At 36.8% G+C, this 17412-nt stretch overlaps 1 protein-coding gene across 1 annotated transcript in view; it reads right to left on the bottom strand.

Moving 5' to 3' along the window:
• Positions 1–17412, bottom strand: part of LOC128905784 (lipoxygenase homology domain-containing protein 1-like) — a 141885-nt gene that overhangs the window by 111222 nt on the left and 13251 nt on the right. Inside the window, exons 6-10 of the mRNA XM_054192289.1 lie at positions 15771–15903; positions 15351–15502; positions 12912–13066; positions 10333–10391; positions 6959–7122 (exon numbers count right to left, since the gene is read on the bottom strand). Coding sequence (XP_054048264.1) covers positions 6959–7122; positions 10333–10391; positions 12912–13066; positions 15351–15502; positions 15771–15903 — 663 coding nt within the window. The remainder of the gene's footprint in view (positions 1–6958; positions 7123–10332; positions 10392–12911; positions 13067–15350; positions 15503–15770; positions 15904–17412) is intronic.

Below are 17412 nucleotides of genomic sequence, written 5' to 3' on the forward strand. Positions count from 1 at the left end.
TAAAGCAAAAGCAAAGGCCACATGTGGAAGTAAAGGAAAGCAAAAGATTTATTCCCTACTTCCCATCAGCAGGCAATGTCCAGACACTTCTTGGAAAGTAGGGCTTCAGTACATGTAGCAGTTGCTCCAGAAGACAAATGTCATAAATAATGTTGTCATTCCCCCCTCCTCCTTTCTCTTAGCTTTTATTGCTGAGCAGACATAATATGCTATGGAATACCCCTTTGGTCAGTAGGGGTCATCTGTCCTGGCTATGTCACCTCCTAAGATCTTGCCCACCCCCAGCCTGCCGGTGAGAGGGGGATGTTGGGGAGACAGCCTTGATGCTGTGCAGGCAGTACTCAGCAGCAGCCAAAACACTGGTGTGTTATCAACACGTTTTTAGCTACCAATACAAAGCACAGGACTATGAGGGCTGCTATGGTGAAAATTAACCCCATCTCAGCCAGACCCGATACATCACCTCAGTCTATAATCTCAGGGTAGGACCGGATCTCTGATTTACTCTCCTTTTGACTGTTGATTCTATAATAACCTGACAGACTATGAGCCTGCCTCTGTCATCTCCTGGTGGATTTATAGCAATATTAACCACTCAGGCATGAAGTCATCGCCTCTGAAAAAATAAAAAAATTACATTTAACAGTGCTTTCTCTCAACAATGTAGGCTACTGTGAGCATATCAGACTTCAACTTTCTGCAGTGCCTTCCTAGGGACTAAAGGAATTTTTCTATATCTTCCTGACATAAAGAAGGTCAACAGCCTTCTGGGCTGCAGTAGGAGGAGTGCTGTCAGCAGGTAGAGGAGGGGATTATTTCCCTCTACTCAGCCCTGATGAAACACATCAGAAGTGTGATGAGACACATCGGGAGTGCTGTGTCCAATTCTGGGTCCCCAGTACAAGACACATGAACATACTGAAGAGAATCCAGTGAAAGGCCATGAAGATGATTTAGGGACTGGAGTATCTCTCACATGAGGAAAGGCTGAGAGAGCTGGGACTGTTGAGCCTGGAGAGGAGAACGGTCAGGGGAAGATCTTATCAATATGTACAAATACCTGATGGGAGGAGGTAAAGAAGACAGAGCCAGTCTCATTTCGGTGGTATCCAATGAACAGTCAAGAGCACCAGTTAAAATACCATAAATTCCACTTAAATAGATGAGAAAAAAAATGAGTGAGAGTGGTCAAACACTGGAACAGATTACCCAGAGAGGTTGTAGAGTGGGAGATAGTCAAAACATGACTGGACAATGTCCTCAGCAGCCTGCTCTAGCTGGTCCTGTTTTGAGCAAAGGGCTGGACTAGGAAATCTTTGGTGATCCCTTCTAACCTCAACTACTCTGCAATTCTGTAGCACTCAGTGCAATGGCATCACCTTAATAATATAATTATCTCAAGGTTGAGAATCAGATTCAACATCGCTAGTACTAATAAATCCCTATAATGCACAGTGAAAATGATTTTTGAAGGAGAGAGAACTGTTAAAGGGCTTCCAAAGAGCTAGCCATATAGAGTGAGGGCCATCAAAAACTTTATCACTTTGTCATTTTCTGTTTCAATGTGAGAGAAATTGATCTCCTCTTGTTTAGCATAAGCCCTGTACTGTACAAAGTTTCTATTCTCTTTATAGAGTTGTACCAAGCCCAAACAAAACCAAATATTTTTACGAGCAAGAGAGAATAAGCCACACATTAGTCATACCACTCACTTCTGAAAACTGCTTAGATACTGAGATGATGGGAGACATAAGAATGTGAATAGACTAGAAAATGTCTGAGGGGAAGGCAAGGCAGGAACATGAATTAGTAAAGGCAGAAACTGGATTTGGGGACTTGACATGGGAAGGTGGAGAAGATCTTAACAGAGATAACTTTAACTGAAGAAACCAGTGACACAAAATCTCAGAAACAACCACCTGAAGCCTACTGGGGGGCTAAACAGTGTAACTTGGGAGAGAGGAGTCACTCAGGTGAGACAGGAAGGGGTTTTTAATATGTATTTATTTTGGACTTGTGTTGCCATCAGGTAGAAAAAGGAAAAAAAAAGGAAATTTAATACATATATGGCTGAACGATTAAACCTGAAATTGAGTACATAAAGTTCTCTCAAGAAACTACCTTAAAAGGGAGAAAAGTGTGTATATATATATATATATACTCCATACAGCAGAATTACTGAACAAGCAGCACTGTGTTCACTCACACTCATTTCTTGAAGGTTTTGGGTTTTTTTCCAAGATTGTTTATGAGCTCTTTGCTATCCTTCTATGTTGTTTTCTTGGACCAAGTTAAACTTCGCTTCATGTGCAGCCTGTAGCTGATGGAGATCATTTTACATACTTCTCCCTTTTATCTCAATAAGGAATAAGGTTCATGTTGTTATCACATATTTTTCGCAGAGAGATGGACAGTTTCAAGTGGAGTTAAAGCCAGCAGTATGACTGTTTTATGCTGCCTTAAGAGTATCAGACTGAAGCCTGAGTTTCTCTAAGTTTTAGTCAACTGTTTCTGGACCTAAATGGCTGTTATGGCAAACAGGGACAGCTGGAAAATAGCAGGACACAAGCTATGCCCAGCTTTTAGGCATTGGCAGTCCCATGGTTAAGAGAGGGGATTGCTGCATTAGTGCTTGCGGTCACTTTTGCAATCTTCCCACTTGGGAAGAATTCTCACTGAGCTCATTACAGGGTCTTTTATTTTAACGATGGGAGAAAAAAGCATGAAAATGGATTTGTTTCAACCTATTTTTATAACATTTGGTTTTCTCCCCACTGCTGCTCATTTTACTTTAGAAATCTCAGTTTTGACTGATGAAAGAATTAATATGGATCCAGGCTACAGGAATAAAAGACACACAGTGAAACATGACAGATTCTTGCAGTCCATAGGGCCGATTCTAAAGGAAGTAGTGTCAATTATTAATGCATAGATTATTTAAAACCAGTGGTAATTTTTTTTTTTTTTTAAACAGGAGGAAACCAAAATGAAAAACAACAGTCAAACTTCTAAGTATAAAGCCTCCGAGTGATGCAATGCAGCATAAGGCACAGCTGATGAACACAATTCTTTACAAACAAGGTACATGGAACACTGTAACAACCTCATCACAGAAACACTATTTCAGTTTTATGATAAAGTATCTCTGCAAGTAGTAGTAGGAGCCCTGTTTTTCACCTGCTTATGCTCTCTGGCATTTTGCCCCAATAGACTATGACAGTGTTTAAAGGGCTGTTTATACAGATGAAGAAACTTTAAATATGGATATGGCACCAGCTTTACGAGATAGAGAAATGGGCTCATGCAGCAAAATTCACACAGTGATGGATTCCAGTTTCCAATTCTAAAATATTGTGCATACTCCATGTCCCATGCTTGCAAATATTCCTTAGAAAGACAACCACCAACTACAAAACATAACAAAGTGAAGATTTTGAAGATTTCTTACGAAAAAGTCCAGCACTCTTAATAGCTTAATATAATGTTATTTAAAATAAACTTGACAATGTGTTGAGATCAGTAAGACCAACACTACCCTAATGAGATTGCAGAGCTGATAATGAAGCAAACTTAGAAAGCAAAGCATGGGAGAATTCTTTTTAAGGAGGTGCTAGGTCCTGCCACTCTCATTAAGGCTAGCATACAATATTTGGAAAGCGGATGTACTGAACGAGTCAGTGCTTTTACTGACTTCATTATTACTAGAATAGCAGAACTTGTACCTGAAGGTATGGAATTATTCTGTATTGAAGTAATAAAAGTTGAGAGATTGTAGCTGGCTTTTACGGAAGATAATAGGCTTCCAGTCTTCTGCTTAGTTCTCTTTGACACAGAAGGGAATATTTGGCATGACCAAACATTAAAAGAATACCTATAAAAAGAATTTCTTTATCAAACAGTGTGTACGCTCATAAGAGATAATTCACCATGTTTCAAAGAATGACAATGCAGAATACAGGGCTCCGGAGAATATAATTTACAATATAATTAAAGCGTCAGTGGCTTGAGCAACTCAACATACTGCCAAAATCAGTATTTTTGAAATACCCAGAAATACTCAGGGACTGTGATGACACCAGAGGAAAATGCAGGAAACAGATCACAGTTCTGCTGAAAGCTGTAACTTATGGTAGATTGATATCCCTCTATTGGAGGAGGAATGACTCTCAACAGAAAAATTATGCCCTAAAAACTATGCCTGAATAGTAACAGAAGCAGAAAAACATAGCCTAGAAGTAGTTTCTTTGAACATAGAGGAACAATTACAGAGCAGAAAGGGAAATTCATCAAATTTAAATTCCTTTTCTTTCCCATTCCCATATTCTTCATCCCTGACTTCCTCATCTGTTAGGAAAAATTGCTAAGCCACAGTGGCAAATATAGTGCAGTTTACACACAACTATCTTGTGAGAACCTAGAACCCAAGACTCCTGTCAGAAACAAGAACTCTCCCCACCACGCAACAACCATAAATTGCCTTCAGTGAATTTCATGTGCTACCATCATATGGAAATCTCCAAGGGCAATAGCCTTATTAAATTCTACCCCTGTTATACTGAAGGTTAACCAATTTTTAATCTAATTTACACAAATCTTAATCAGAGATAGCCAAACTTAATGAAGTTACACCAGCTGTACACAACAATGCAAGCAACATCAAAATCAGGTTCTAGATGAGTAACAAAAACTCAGGAGTATATAAAGGAGCACCATTTGATTTATTCAAGTTCTGTTAAGTTTCTTTTTTCATTATTTGTAACATAAATGAATATTCATTATGTACTTTTAGGTATCCAAGTTACTATACTTTCTGTCAGACTACTATTCGTGATTTTTATTAAGATAATCCTGTACCGTTTTGCCTCATTCTCTTTTAGTGGGCCATTTCTCTGTCATTTCTTATGATTATGGCCGCGACCAAAGGCATGTTGAAATGAGATGGTATTTTGATCGGTTTTGTGGGACACGATTGTTTTTTTTTTTTCCATTGTATTACACTGAACTCTTGCAGCTCCCTGCATCAGTTAACACTTTCTTAAAAAATCTGAGGTTACCTGGAGTTAAAAGAGCCTTAAAATATGCAGTACATTTCTACACAAGGCTGCAAATCTTGGCCCATTTAGTCAAGATTTTCCCCAATATACTTAACAGATTAGACTAGTGTAACAGAAAGCAATAGTGGGTATCCAATTTTTCTGCAACTCCACATTTTTTAGCAATATTGATGCTGTTACATGGTGCTCTTAATGTTGGAAGATTGCAGAGTTACAAAGTGAGGAAATATTTAGAGAACACAACTTTCTTTTGGATTAACAAAAAACTCACCCACCTTATTAAATTGAGATATTTTGGGCAAAAAAATGTGTGTGAAAATGAAGCAAAATTACTTTATCTGTTCTTTTCTTTCTCTCCCCCTTGATCAGCACTGACTGACAGTTACAATAGTGGGTTTGAGAAATAATGGATGGACAGTAATCTGGCCAACCTTGAAACTTTGATGGTGTGGTTAGAACTCAGGGAGAAGCCTCCTCAAGAACCTCTGAAGTTTAAAGGTCTCATTACACACAGATTTATAAATTTGATTACACAATTAGATTTTGTAAAAGGTTTAAGTGGTACTCCTCAGTCAAGATTCATCAGGCTTAATCAGCACAAAAATGCTGTGCCTACCCTCCAAGCCTCTTCCAGCCTTTCAGTGGTATTTCACCAAAGAAAAACATCAGGCATAAAGACCTAGGTACACTGTAGAAGACCTAAGCCTAGGTGCTAGTGTGGATAGGAACAGATCATCAGAGCTTCTGGACTAGGTATCAGGTCTTGCTCTCATGCTTTGTGAAACATGCTGTTCCTTCCAAAGACAAACAAACAAATGTCCTGGGCACTTCCCTCAATGAACTGAATAAATGGGTAAGAACTTGCTGTCAGACAGCTGAATAAATCTCCAAGAAGATCATCTAGCCAGAGAATTACCAAAGGAATACTTAAATTTAGTCTTCAGATAAACACTGATTTCACCTCCCTGCTTTTATATGAGATAATCTTAAACCAGCATTACCTGAAAACTTTAGCCGGGTTACTTTCAACTTCAGTAAATGTAAGGGAAAGAGGGAAAGACCACCATTGACTTGCCTCTGCAAGAACTTACATGTTTATACTTCAAACTTGAAAACAAAATTTTAAAAAGTCAGAGAAACTTCCTGTCCCATTTGTCACTGATTCCCCGTCATCTGTTTATTATGCATAAATTATTTCAATCTAAATGATTGAAGATTTAATGATTGCAACAGGTACAGTCCTGAGGAACTATAGGAACTGGAGGAAATTGTCAGAACTGTAGGAACCTGGAGAAGCCCTGGGAAATGTCATGCTTCTGAAGCACCTCTCATAGGTGTCTCTGAAGAGAGCAATCTCTCCCTTTGCTTGGAGAAGTAGGACATCACTAGTCTAAATCACCTGAGCTAAGCTACCTGTTGTGATTTGACTCTAGTCCCTAGCCATCCCCCCTTTCCTTCTTACTTTCTCCAGTAAACGGTTCACGTGATAGTGTCCTTCAGTGGAAGCCTGAGGAAGCCCATGGAAGAAATTACAGCGGACACTTCCAATGATGGATATGCAACACAAGCCATAACCAGGACTATCTTATTACATCAATACAAAGAAGAGGCAAAGAAAATTTTTTTCTACTTCTGCAAATGAACAACAACTAGTTAAAAGTAGTGCATCGAGCAGATACAGGTATGAAGCAGATTCTGAGAGGTATGTCTGCTTGATGCAGTTCTGAACACATGTGCTGATTCAAATCTTATTATTATAAAAGTCAGCCACTCCCTTAGAAATACTTAAAGATCCTTACATATTGCTTTGAGTCCTTTTTATTACTGCTATTATCCAGTTTTGAGAAAAGCTATTTTGCATATGTTTTGAATTCTCTAGTGTTTATATAACAGCAATACTATACCTTAAATGTATCTTCACTGTTGGGATTAAACAGCTGGTGTTTCCCAGATCCCAGAACAATAGGACCAGAAGCTTTGTTTTCTCCATAAGCGTAAAGGGATACTGTTGCTGTTGTGCCAGCTGTTTCAAAATCCCCAGTGACTACAGTAATCTTCCAGTCTCCTTCTGTAAAGTAAAAAATAAAATCAAAATGCTTTTATAACTGTTACTGATATGTAGCAAGTTACTTGAAAGATACAAATAAAGGCATAATTTAGCCCAGGGACTGCAACTACGTGCCCCTAAAAGGTAATGATGCTGGGAGAGGCAACAGAAGATTGGCTAAATGCTACATCATTCAAACTCATCTTAGGCAAGTTGTGTAACTTTAAAGATTTAGGAGGTTTGCAGCATACTAAAGCTGGAAATATGAACACAGAGCCTAGTGAGATTTCTAGCAAGATTTCCAGTGATAACCCTGTGGGTCACTGAGGAAAAAGCCCAACCTCCAGAATCTGGGTTAAGACAACACGTATAATGAAGAAATGCAACAGGGAAAAGTATCAAAGCATCCCAATTAAGCACAATTTCCTCTCATTTCACGTTGATGTGACACATCAACAAGAGCTCCGTTTGACTAGATGGAGGCATGACATTGAGATTAGCATGAAAAAAGTGATTTTGGAGAAAATTCTGACACTAGACGAGGACTCTTTAGAAAACAATTTTATATAAAGCTTCCCTGACGCTAAAATGTCATCTCTGCCCCCATACAATGCACACAAGTTATTTAAATATCTGAAAGCAGCTTAATATAAATCTTATTTTTAAAAAAAAGAACAATACATAATTGGAAAATGCGGGGATTGCACACTCTCCGCCCCTCTTTTGATTGCAGCTTTGCCTGTATAAAACAAGTTCCGCTTAGTGACTTAAATTCATTCTGTGCAAGGCAAACAACAAATGAAATACCGGCCCACGTTGATCTTATAAATAAACGCCACAGTGTACACTGCAATTTTATTAATAGAAATCTGTCTGGTAATGCTGCATGAATTAAATTTGTTGTCTGACAGCAGTATCTACCTTGGGCCAACCCCATTATCCCTCAGTAATTTGCCCCACAAAGACTGAACTGGAGCAGGAAGTTCGGTCTCCTGTTTTGCAGACTTTTGAGGTCTGGCTAACACCTTGTTTTGGAAGGTGTCAGATTTTTAAATAGGCACAAATACACAGCTGGGAATTCAGAAAACAGCAACAGCTCATTCGGTCTGATCAATCAAACCTGGCCGGCAGGTCGAGGGAGGTGATTCTCCCCCTCTACTCCACTCTGGTGAGACCCCACCTGGAGTACTGCTTTCAGCTCTGGGGACCTCAGCACAAGAAAGACATGGACCTGTTAGAGCAGGTCCAGAAGAGGGCCATGGAAATGATCAGAGGGCTGGAACATCTCTCTTGTGAGAAAGGTTGTTGTTCAGCCTGGAGAAGAGAAGATTCCTGGGAGACCTTATTGCAGCCTTTCAATATATAAAGGGGGCTTGTAAGAAAGACAAAGACTTTTTACCAAGACCTGTAAGGACAAGGGGAAATAATTTTAAACTGAAAGAGGGTATATTTAGATAGGACATTAGGAAGAAATTTTTTATAAGTGTGGTAAGACACTGGAACAAGTTGCCCAGAGAAGCTCTGGATGGTCCAGAGTTCAAGTGTTCAAGGTCAGGCTGGATGGGGCTTTGAGCAACCTGGTCTAGTGGAAGATATTCCTGTCCTTGGTCGGAGGGTGGACCAAGTGTCCCAAACAAGAGGCTATTTGGTTCATATGCTTTTGGCTGCCTACCTCTGATTGAAACATTTGCAACAAATCCACCTTGCATTTCCATGACACAGGTCTGTTTTGACAGAGGGTAAGTTTTTTGAAATGACGAAGCTGACCAGCTCTTCTGGACAGCACAAAGACATTTCTCTAACAGGGTCAGGATGAGAATGCTGTGAAAAAACATTCAAAACGTGCAAACCCAAGCCCATCTCCACTGAAGATAAGTCAGTTGGGTATACACTTAGTTTACTCCTGCTCTTTGTCATGTTTTCTTAGGTTTATGGGGCAATTTTTATCTGCTGCAACTTTTACTGTATAACCAGACAAGTACAGCTTAAATGACACGGCATAGAGATCGAGTTGTAGGTGTAGAAAGGACTAAGCAGACTGATTTGAAGTACGTAAAAGAGGATCTCCTAAGTGGAAGAAGGAGGAAGGAAGGCATGCAGAACAGCTAAGGCAGGGAGAATCATGAGCAGATAGAAAATGAACGCCTTTGAAAAAGGCATAGAAAGGAAGAAGGGCAAAGATACTGTGATTCAAAATAAAGCTTGGAAAAAATATAAAAAGAATATAATTTCTAAAATACTGTATTAACTACTTGCCACAGGGACACTATTTAAGATGAGGTATTGGGGTCTTCATGGATATCTTGATTGATATAATAAATTATGAACAAACATTTTCAAAGTTTCTCCCAACAGCTTCTGAATTAGTGTTCAACCTACAGCATGAAGCATTTCTCACAGCTGAGAAAATGTTATGTGTTGTTAAGAAAGGTAATTTAATCTGTGCTGGTTGCAAGGACAGAAAAGTCAAGCTGAACAAATGTGAAATCACGGCTAAAACAGGAAATGAAGAACTAATAGTAAGAGCAAAACTATATATAGCCCAGGAGAAAGAATCATCATTTAAAATATTAACTAAAAAAAATTGAAATTAAGATAGATAACCAATAAGTAAAAAAAAAAAAATTCCAAGCAAACAGAGAGAAAATTAAGATTATGGAAAGAAAAATGACTGAATAAAAAGAAAGCATAAATAAAGTGATTTATGGTTTAAATTAAAATGTGGAGTTCAGAGTTTACTAAAATATTCAAATAGTGTGCTGCAATTAATGTTTTAAAATAAATACAAATGGCAACAAATGTGTAAAACGATTATTTCTGAAGCAGAAACAGTCTTCATTAAAGACAGAAGACTAGAGCAGAATTTACCATTTGCTTCTTGCAGTTTCGGCTGTTGATTTGTTTGAAATTCTGCCAAAAAAAAAGCAGTTAATAAATGATCTATCCTGTAACATTAAAGAAAAGGTTTGAAAGAAGAGAAGAAAAAGACTTTCTCTGACTCTAGACAATACAAGAAAACTTTTCTTCTCATTCATTCCCTCATAACTTTCTCACTATAATCTGTATCTATTATACAATGCAAACACAAAGTATGTTCTCTCAGTAAAATAACAAAGGAAGGCACAAAATGGTTACCTCTGATATTTAAAGTGTAAATTCATCTCAGATTTCTTCGGTGGAAAAAATTACAACTTACTGATCTTACTTTCATAAAGTAACAATAAACCTTACCTTGAGGGTACAGCTCAATTTCTGAATGAATTACACCTTGGGACATAAATGGAAGCCACCTAAGAATAAGAAAGAAAATAAGGAAGTAGGTAGGAATCAATTTTTTTCTCCACCATATTACCATATAACTGAATGATCCACATCTTATTTTCATACTGAATACATATAACAGCAAAGGGTGTCTACCTCTCAAATTTTAGTATTTGATTTGATAGATGTTAAAGTAGAAATTATTTGACTCCAAAAAAAAGAAAAATTTTTGTGCAAACTGAGCTGTGTAAGTGTAAAATATTCCCGTGTCAAATTGAGAGACTCATAGGGCACGACTGTAGTTATTTGTGTAGCTAAACAGAAGAATATGGCACAGAACATGTTTTCAATACTATGGATTGAGTGCTAAGTATAATTTGTACATATCTATTGCAGTTTTTCTGAAAATCAAAGTTCAGTGATAAAAACAAAGATGGAACCAAATATTGTTCTTCCTTATTCTTCCTGTCCTCCTTGAGGACAGATAGATGGGTCCGAAAAAGTATAAATGAAGGCAAATATTGGTTAGGTTTCTTAGTCATGTTATCCTAGGCTATGGACAATTTTTGAAACCTTTTCATTCAGAACATGGATTACCAGCTCTTTTAGTTTCCTCCTGCTTGTTAAAAAGTCATCTGGTTTTCTACAGTTAAAAAAAAAATAATAATAATCAGCAAGCTTCTGAGCTGTTGGTTTTTATTTACGTGGTCCACTCCCATGGACCCTCCAGGAATGATGTAAACCATTCAGTCTCTTATAAATCTTGTTGGGAATCCAGTATAAACTGGGTACGATGAGTCCAGAGCAGCTTTTGAAAGTTCCCTATTTTTTGTCTTGAAAACATTAACAGGCCAATTAATATAAGAACTAGTCCCTAAGAAATAAATTTTATCTTACTAGACAACTACTTATTTATATCGCTTCTGCTAAAATCTGACCACACAGGTATCTTCTGCAATCCTGCAATATTTAGCATAAATGCTAAAAAGTTTCAGTCTGTAACTAACAAATACCATGCAATTAAAATCCAGTGATAACTGTTGGCTGTTCAGAAACTGGTATCAGATTTTTTAAGTCAGATAAAATGCTGATGTTTCCCTAGCTAAATGAGAACAACTGCAGTATTTTTTTATACCCTGGATCTTAAAATATCAATGTAAAATAAAGGCTGAAGATTAATAAATTAGAGAGATTTCTGAAGAAAAACTTCCCCCCTCCTTGAATAAAGCACGCTGTTTCAGCTTTACATTTTGTCCAACATGGAAGCTAATCCTGACCCCCACCACTGACCTATTTTAACCCTTTTTCAGTGGCGGTCTTTCCTTGTAGAAAAGTTATGAATGAAAAAAACCACTCTCTGTTTTTTCTTGAGAGTGTCTGCCACTGAATAATTTTTGCTGATCAACATCTGGTGTTAATTATCACAGAATTAATAAAGCAAAGTGCCCTGACATGTATTGTCCCTAAACCATGTTACACACTAGAGGATGGCTATGACACGGTTGATTTTTCATGACTGAGGTAGGCAGCTGGCCTGATTTCTCTCTAGAACTTCCTGTTAGAAAATTTTACCTCCATTTTTTCAGAAAGGTAGCAACCACAGCTAGCGACAACAGCTGATCTGCATCCAAAACTACACCAGAGAAATTCTCAGTCTTATCCTACTGTTTAAAAACATTACTGATTGAAGAAAGATCTCAGTTATAGAGAGTTTTATGAAGGTGAGAGAGCATTTTTATTCCTGTTTTCAAGGATGCAACACCACAAGTGGCAAGAAGTTGCTCAAGGTTATGTAAAATAATCATAAAAATTCAGAAAAAAATAGGCATCCGGCATTTATTACAAAATGTTTAGTAAATATTATTAATTTAATAATATTAATTAAATATTATTACTTGTAGTGCCTCATCACATGGTCACATTGTTTCTCTACACTTCCTTCATTTCATCTGAATGATGCACATACCCATGAGACAGACTGCAAAACTAGAAACGCCAAATGTGGGATTACCATAATATTTTTCCAAACGTGCAAAATGTAATACATAACAATTGACTTTAAAGATGCTACCTCAATAACTTAAATGGAACAACCACAAAATAATTCTGACTTTTGGGCATCACATTTGTCTCTCTCGCAATGCTGTTTTTCATAGAGAGAGTTAATTTTAATTCTGAACGGCAAATCTGTTTTTCCCATTTAGAAATACACATTAACTTAGAAAATTTTTGTGTGCTTTACACTTGTTTCTTGAAGAGGTCGGTTAGTTAGACTTAGTTAGTTAGACACTGATTCTTGTATGATAAGACTGCGCTGTACAATCCAGTAACACAGCCACAATATAAGCATTTAACCTTTTATACATAACCATACAGCTTATTAACTCAAACAATCTGTTCTGGAACAATAAATTTTGTGAATTTTATGAAACTCCAAAATAATCCAAATTTGTCCTTTCCTGCAAAATTCATATTTAGTACATTTACTGGGATAATACTATTAGTGATATATATTTAAGAATATTTAAGAATATTCATGTAAAAACTACCTTTCACAATGGAAAACATATTCCGAGTTGCTCTCAGCTTCTCTGACAATGACTTTATCACAGTACCAATACTGGGACTTGGCATTAGCCTCACAGCGCAACAGCACCTTCTGCAGTTTTCCGAGAGATACAGCTTCCACTTCAAAAGCATTGATCTAGAAGACAGAGCAGGCAGCACTCCACAATTTACCACCACTAAGAAAGTCTGAAAGTTGAAGTATTTTAAAAGCCCGATTAACTCTCACAATGCACAAAGATTCCTTTTGTTTTTGACAACAGCTGGACTGTATTCAAAGTGGTTGGACCTGAAAAGTTAAATGTCTTTTGATTATGTCTGATTAAAATCAGACTGTAGTAACAATCCCGAATAAATTGGTTTTTCAGCTGTCATCCAAGATGCTGCACGCAACCCTTCACTATTGTTTCGATACCTCAACATTTACAATTATTCTTCTCTAGGAAAGAACCAGTTAAAACTATTATTTCCTTTCTTGATATTTATTTAAAATACAGACTTTCTCATCCTTTTCTCTTTTTGGTCTCACCTCCTCTATTTACATTTTATTCTGCTGGAAGAAACTGAAATCTGACATGCCACTTTCCCCGCGTTATTCATTTAGGCTTGTGCTTCCAGTTGGCAAAGATTGTTTTCAGAGGAGCCTGAAGCTGATCAGGTGAAAGGTTCAGGCTGGTAATTTTCTGTCAGAGTGAAAAGCATATAGCTTTCTCTCTCTAAACATAACGGTCCAGGTCACACTTGTCAGTAGAAGGAAAATGAAGGAAAGACCTACACTGGAAAATTCATATCTGTAAAGTTCTCAGTCCTTAGCAAACGGCAGAATTGAGACTGCCTCTGGAACTTTACTTCTCCCTTGTGTATATGTAATATATGATCACAAGCTATTCTCTCTGAAGGATCCCTGCCTCAAATTGTGCTCAGACAGGACTGCAGCTTTTTAATACTTCTTTTTATCTTCATTATCTTTATGACTCTATGCATTATTTACTGCAACCACCCAAACAGTTCAGTGAAGCAGAACTGATTTCCCCAGTGACTTCACTTTTGCACTTTTTCGATCGTACCCCAGCTTTCTGCAAATGCTGATATCTATTTTTTGAAAGGCCATCTGCATAATGTTTCATTTTACCTATACAGTTAAAGAACAGAGATTATTGCCAAAAGCTGTCAAAGATGCAAAGTAGTTTTGGGTGCTCAACTGAGAAACAGAGGGATTATTTATTGGCGTATTTAGCATTTCAAAGAGTTTACTATGTCCAGAGCAGAATTGTCTTTCAACAGAACCCAGTTACAGCTATGGTTGCTCAGGAAAGTTAAAGTGGTTATGCAACAAAACAGAAGCATATAAAAAGTGGTCACTCAGGGAAGCTTTACTTGAAATGGTTTGCCCAATATCATGTAGAATATCTGTGGCGGAGATGAAATCAAATTGTTCAAGTCAGCATTCAACTGCCTCTGTCATAAAATGATATATCCCAGGTCCTGCTCTGCCTCTCCGTACAATCCACTCTCTCGTTCACCCATTTCCATAACAAAGGGCACTTTGAACCAGCCCCCCTAGCCCCTGTATTAATAATATGCTGAATTTACTATCAGTCTGGCTAGAATAATCCACTCAGAAAACTCCACTTAAATTCTCAATTTCATTTGGAATAAAACTTTATATCTAATACATTAGTAATGGTATAAAATATATATTCTGAAATAGTATAGATACATCTGAAGTTTGCCAGTGGGTTATTGTTATGCTTCACATTTTAGATACTGCTTTTTATTTTCTAATTAGGTGTTCCACTAACAGCTTGATACCATAACCATACCATAACTTGTATGTTAGACATGCAAGTGTTAATTCTCAATAGCTCACAAAGGAAGAAACAGGTTTAACAGAAGGTGATAAGAAGGCTAGAGGCAGAGCTAAGATTAAATTCAGTAGTTCCTGAAATTCAACCATACACTGCTGCAGAAAATCAGGACAATGTATACTTTAATTATAGGGGAGATCAGAGGTAATTGAAAGAAAAATCACTTTAAATCTGCCCTGTATTAATCACAATACTATACTATTATACCTTAAAAGAAATACATAACAAACAGTCCTACTAAGATCTGAAATCATGGAACAATTTCTGTGCAGTTACTTCGAGCCAGCTGTAACTCATTACACCTCAAGAGAATATGTTTTAAATTCATAGGCAGCTCTTCTCATCATTGTAGGGGAGTTCTTCAAATGATTTTTCTTCTCCTTTTCCTGCCTGTGTTTTCACTCATTCTAATCTTTCCTGGATCAGTGGAAAATTATTTTCCTTAGTTTTTAAAAATTATTTTGCTCAACCTCTGTGATCTTTTTTCTTAGGAACCTGTTAAGACCATATAAGTTACGTAGTTATATGGCTAAGCAAATTGTTTTTCAGACTTACCATTCCTCTCTGAAATGTCACTGGTATACCAGATTTATGCAGAAGTCTTAGACCAGAATCTCCTCTTTTTCCATAGATACACAGGTAAATTGCAGAATCTGTGTCAGCTTGCTCCAAATCACCAGTGTAGACATAAACATGGTATAAAACAACTTCCAAAAATAACAAAAAGAAGAAAATACAAGTTATGTGTAATCATAACTCATTTTACTCACTATTCTAGCTTAATGTAAACGACCCCAGCAATTGATTTGCAATTCATTTTCTGGAATATACTCCAGAAATCAGTCTAGCTGTTTTTAAGATTGCTAAGACCACATTTATGAGTGTACAGCAAATGGAATATAATTCAGATGACATTAATACTGAAAACCAGGTAACTAATATATACATCACTGTGCAACTGAAGTACACACATACCTGGATAGACAGGTTTTCCAGCTTCTACTACTGGAAGTTCACAGACAAAATCTCTATCATCACAATTTTTTGATAACCATGTGTTTGCTGGAAAATTCAGTGTTTTCTTGCTCTTTAGATGTTGCAGTGTCACCTAGAGAAGAAGCAATTCCAACTATGACTCAGTTCACTCTTTCCAGTGCTTTGCTTCTCAACAGCAAAATGTATTTTTGTACATCTTTCTTCTATCTCAGAAAACAATAACATGATCAGTAAATATGATGTACAAAATTGCAGTATGAAAACATTGTTATTTTTAATTCTTGGAACAAACAAGTCTGTAATTGAAATTTGCTTTTTTGCCATAAGAAACGTCACCAATTTCTGTCAGTGAGCCACCTCTATCTAACACTGCCTGGAGTACTGAAGACTTAAAACTTTCTGGTATGTGAAGTTATGTGAGAATGAGCTTTTGGAAGATGTGGAAAGATTGACACATTTTTTTATATTAAAATGAAATCAGGATGGAACTCATCATCTACATACTTCTGAACTTTGGCAAGGAAAGGATATGTTGAAATATTAAATCAATTTGTATTATATTTGGCTCTTCTACAGCAGAACAAAAGACAACCTGGATAGCAGCACCCTCTATATATTCCTCTGAAGATAGGTAGAATTCAAATTCTCAAGTACTCAAGTACAGTCTCACTGTACTTTATGATAGCTGTCTTACTTTTTTCCTATAACTAAAGCCATCTTTCCTCTCTTCAATGGGAACAGTTTTTGTTGGTGTTGAGTTACAGCAATGCTTACTACATTTTTTCCATAGGCCTTCACTAGCAGAAGGAAATCAGTGCCAAAAAGTTGTCTTTCTGCAGTTATGTTTTGAGTGTGCATATAGTATGAATAAGCCTTGCAAACAAAATTATGAAAACTAGTATTCACATTCAAATTCTAACACTTAGGAAATCAAGACAATATATAACTTTATCTCGCTTTTCCAATAAAATATTATTTTAAGTAAAATAAACACGTCTTTTAACACCAAAGCATGTATTTACTCTACCATGAAATACTTTTGCAGAAGTGATTCTTAATCTCTAATGTTTATTGGCAGAGCTCCCCCTGCTGATTCATAACAATTGCAAATATTAACTGCTTTGTCAGAAAAACACAGCTTTCAACTTGATTTATTCCTTTCTGTGAAAAGAAATATTTGAAATCCCAGGGTTACCCTATGAAATTTGGACCCAAATGTTAAAGAAATGTTTTGTCACCACCAGGATGGAAAGTAGGATTCCTGCAACCATTTGAGCAACAGAAATATTTATACTTACATTTAGTTTTGGTACAGTCACAGTTAAGGTCTTTGGATAACGTAAAAATCTGTTATTACTGTTTAATTCTAGTTGTCTAAATCAGAATTTTTAAGATTAATTAAAGGCCAAAGCAAAAATTTGTGTCTCTTACAGATTCAAAATAAGAAACAGAAGACAAATACCTATCTGTGATTCTGAAATAAACCTTACATGGGGGTCAGTATTAGCAAGAGTTTAGTATAAATTTAATCCGGTGAATATCACTAAATATCAGGAGAAAAATACAGTTAAAACAGAAGTAGAGAAGAATAATTAATTCACCAAATTGAAAAAACCCAGCA

The sequence above is a fragment of the Rissa tridactyla genome, chromosome 2 (assembly GCF_028500815.1).
Source record: "Rissa tridactyla isolate bRisTri1 chromosome 2, bRisTri1.patW.cur.20221130, whole genome shotgun sequence".
In the NCBI taxonomy this organism is placed as follows: domain Eukaryota; kingdom Metazoa; phylum Chordata; class Aves; order Charadriiformes; family Laridae; genus Rissa; species Rissa tridactyla.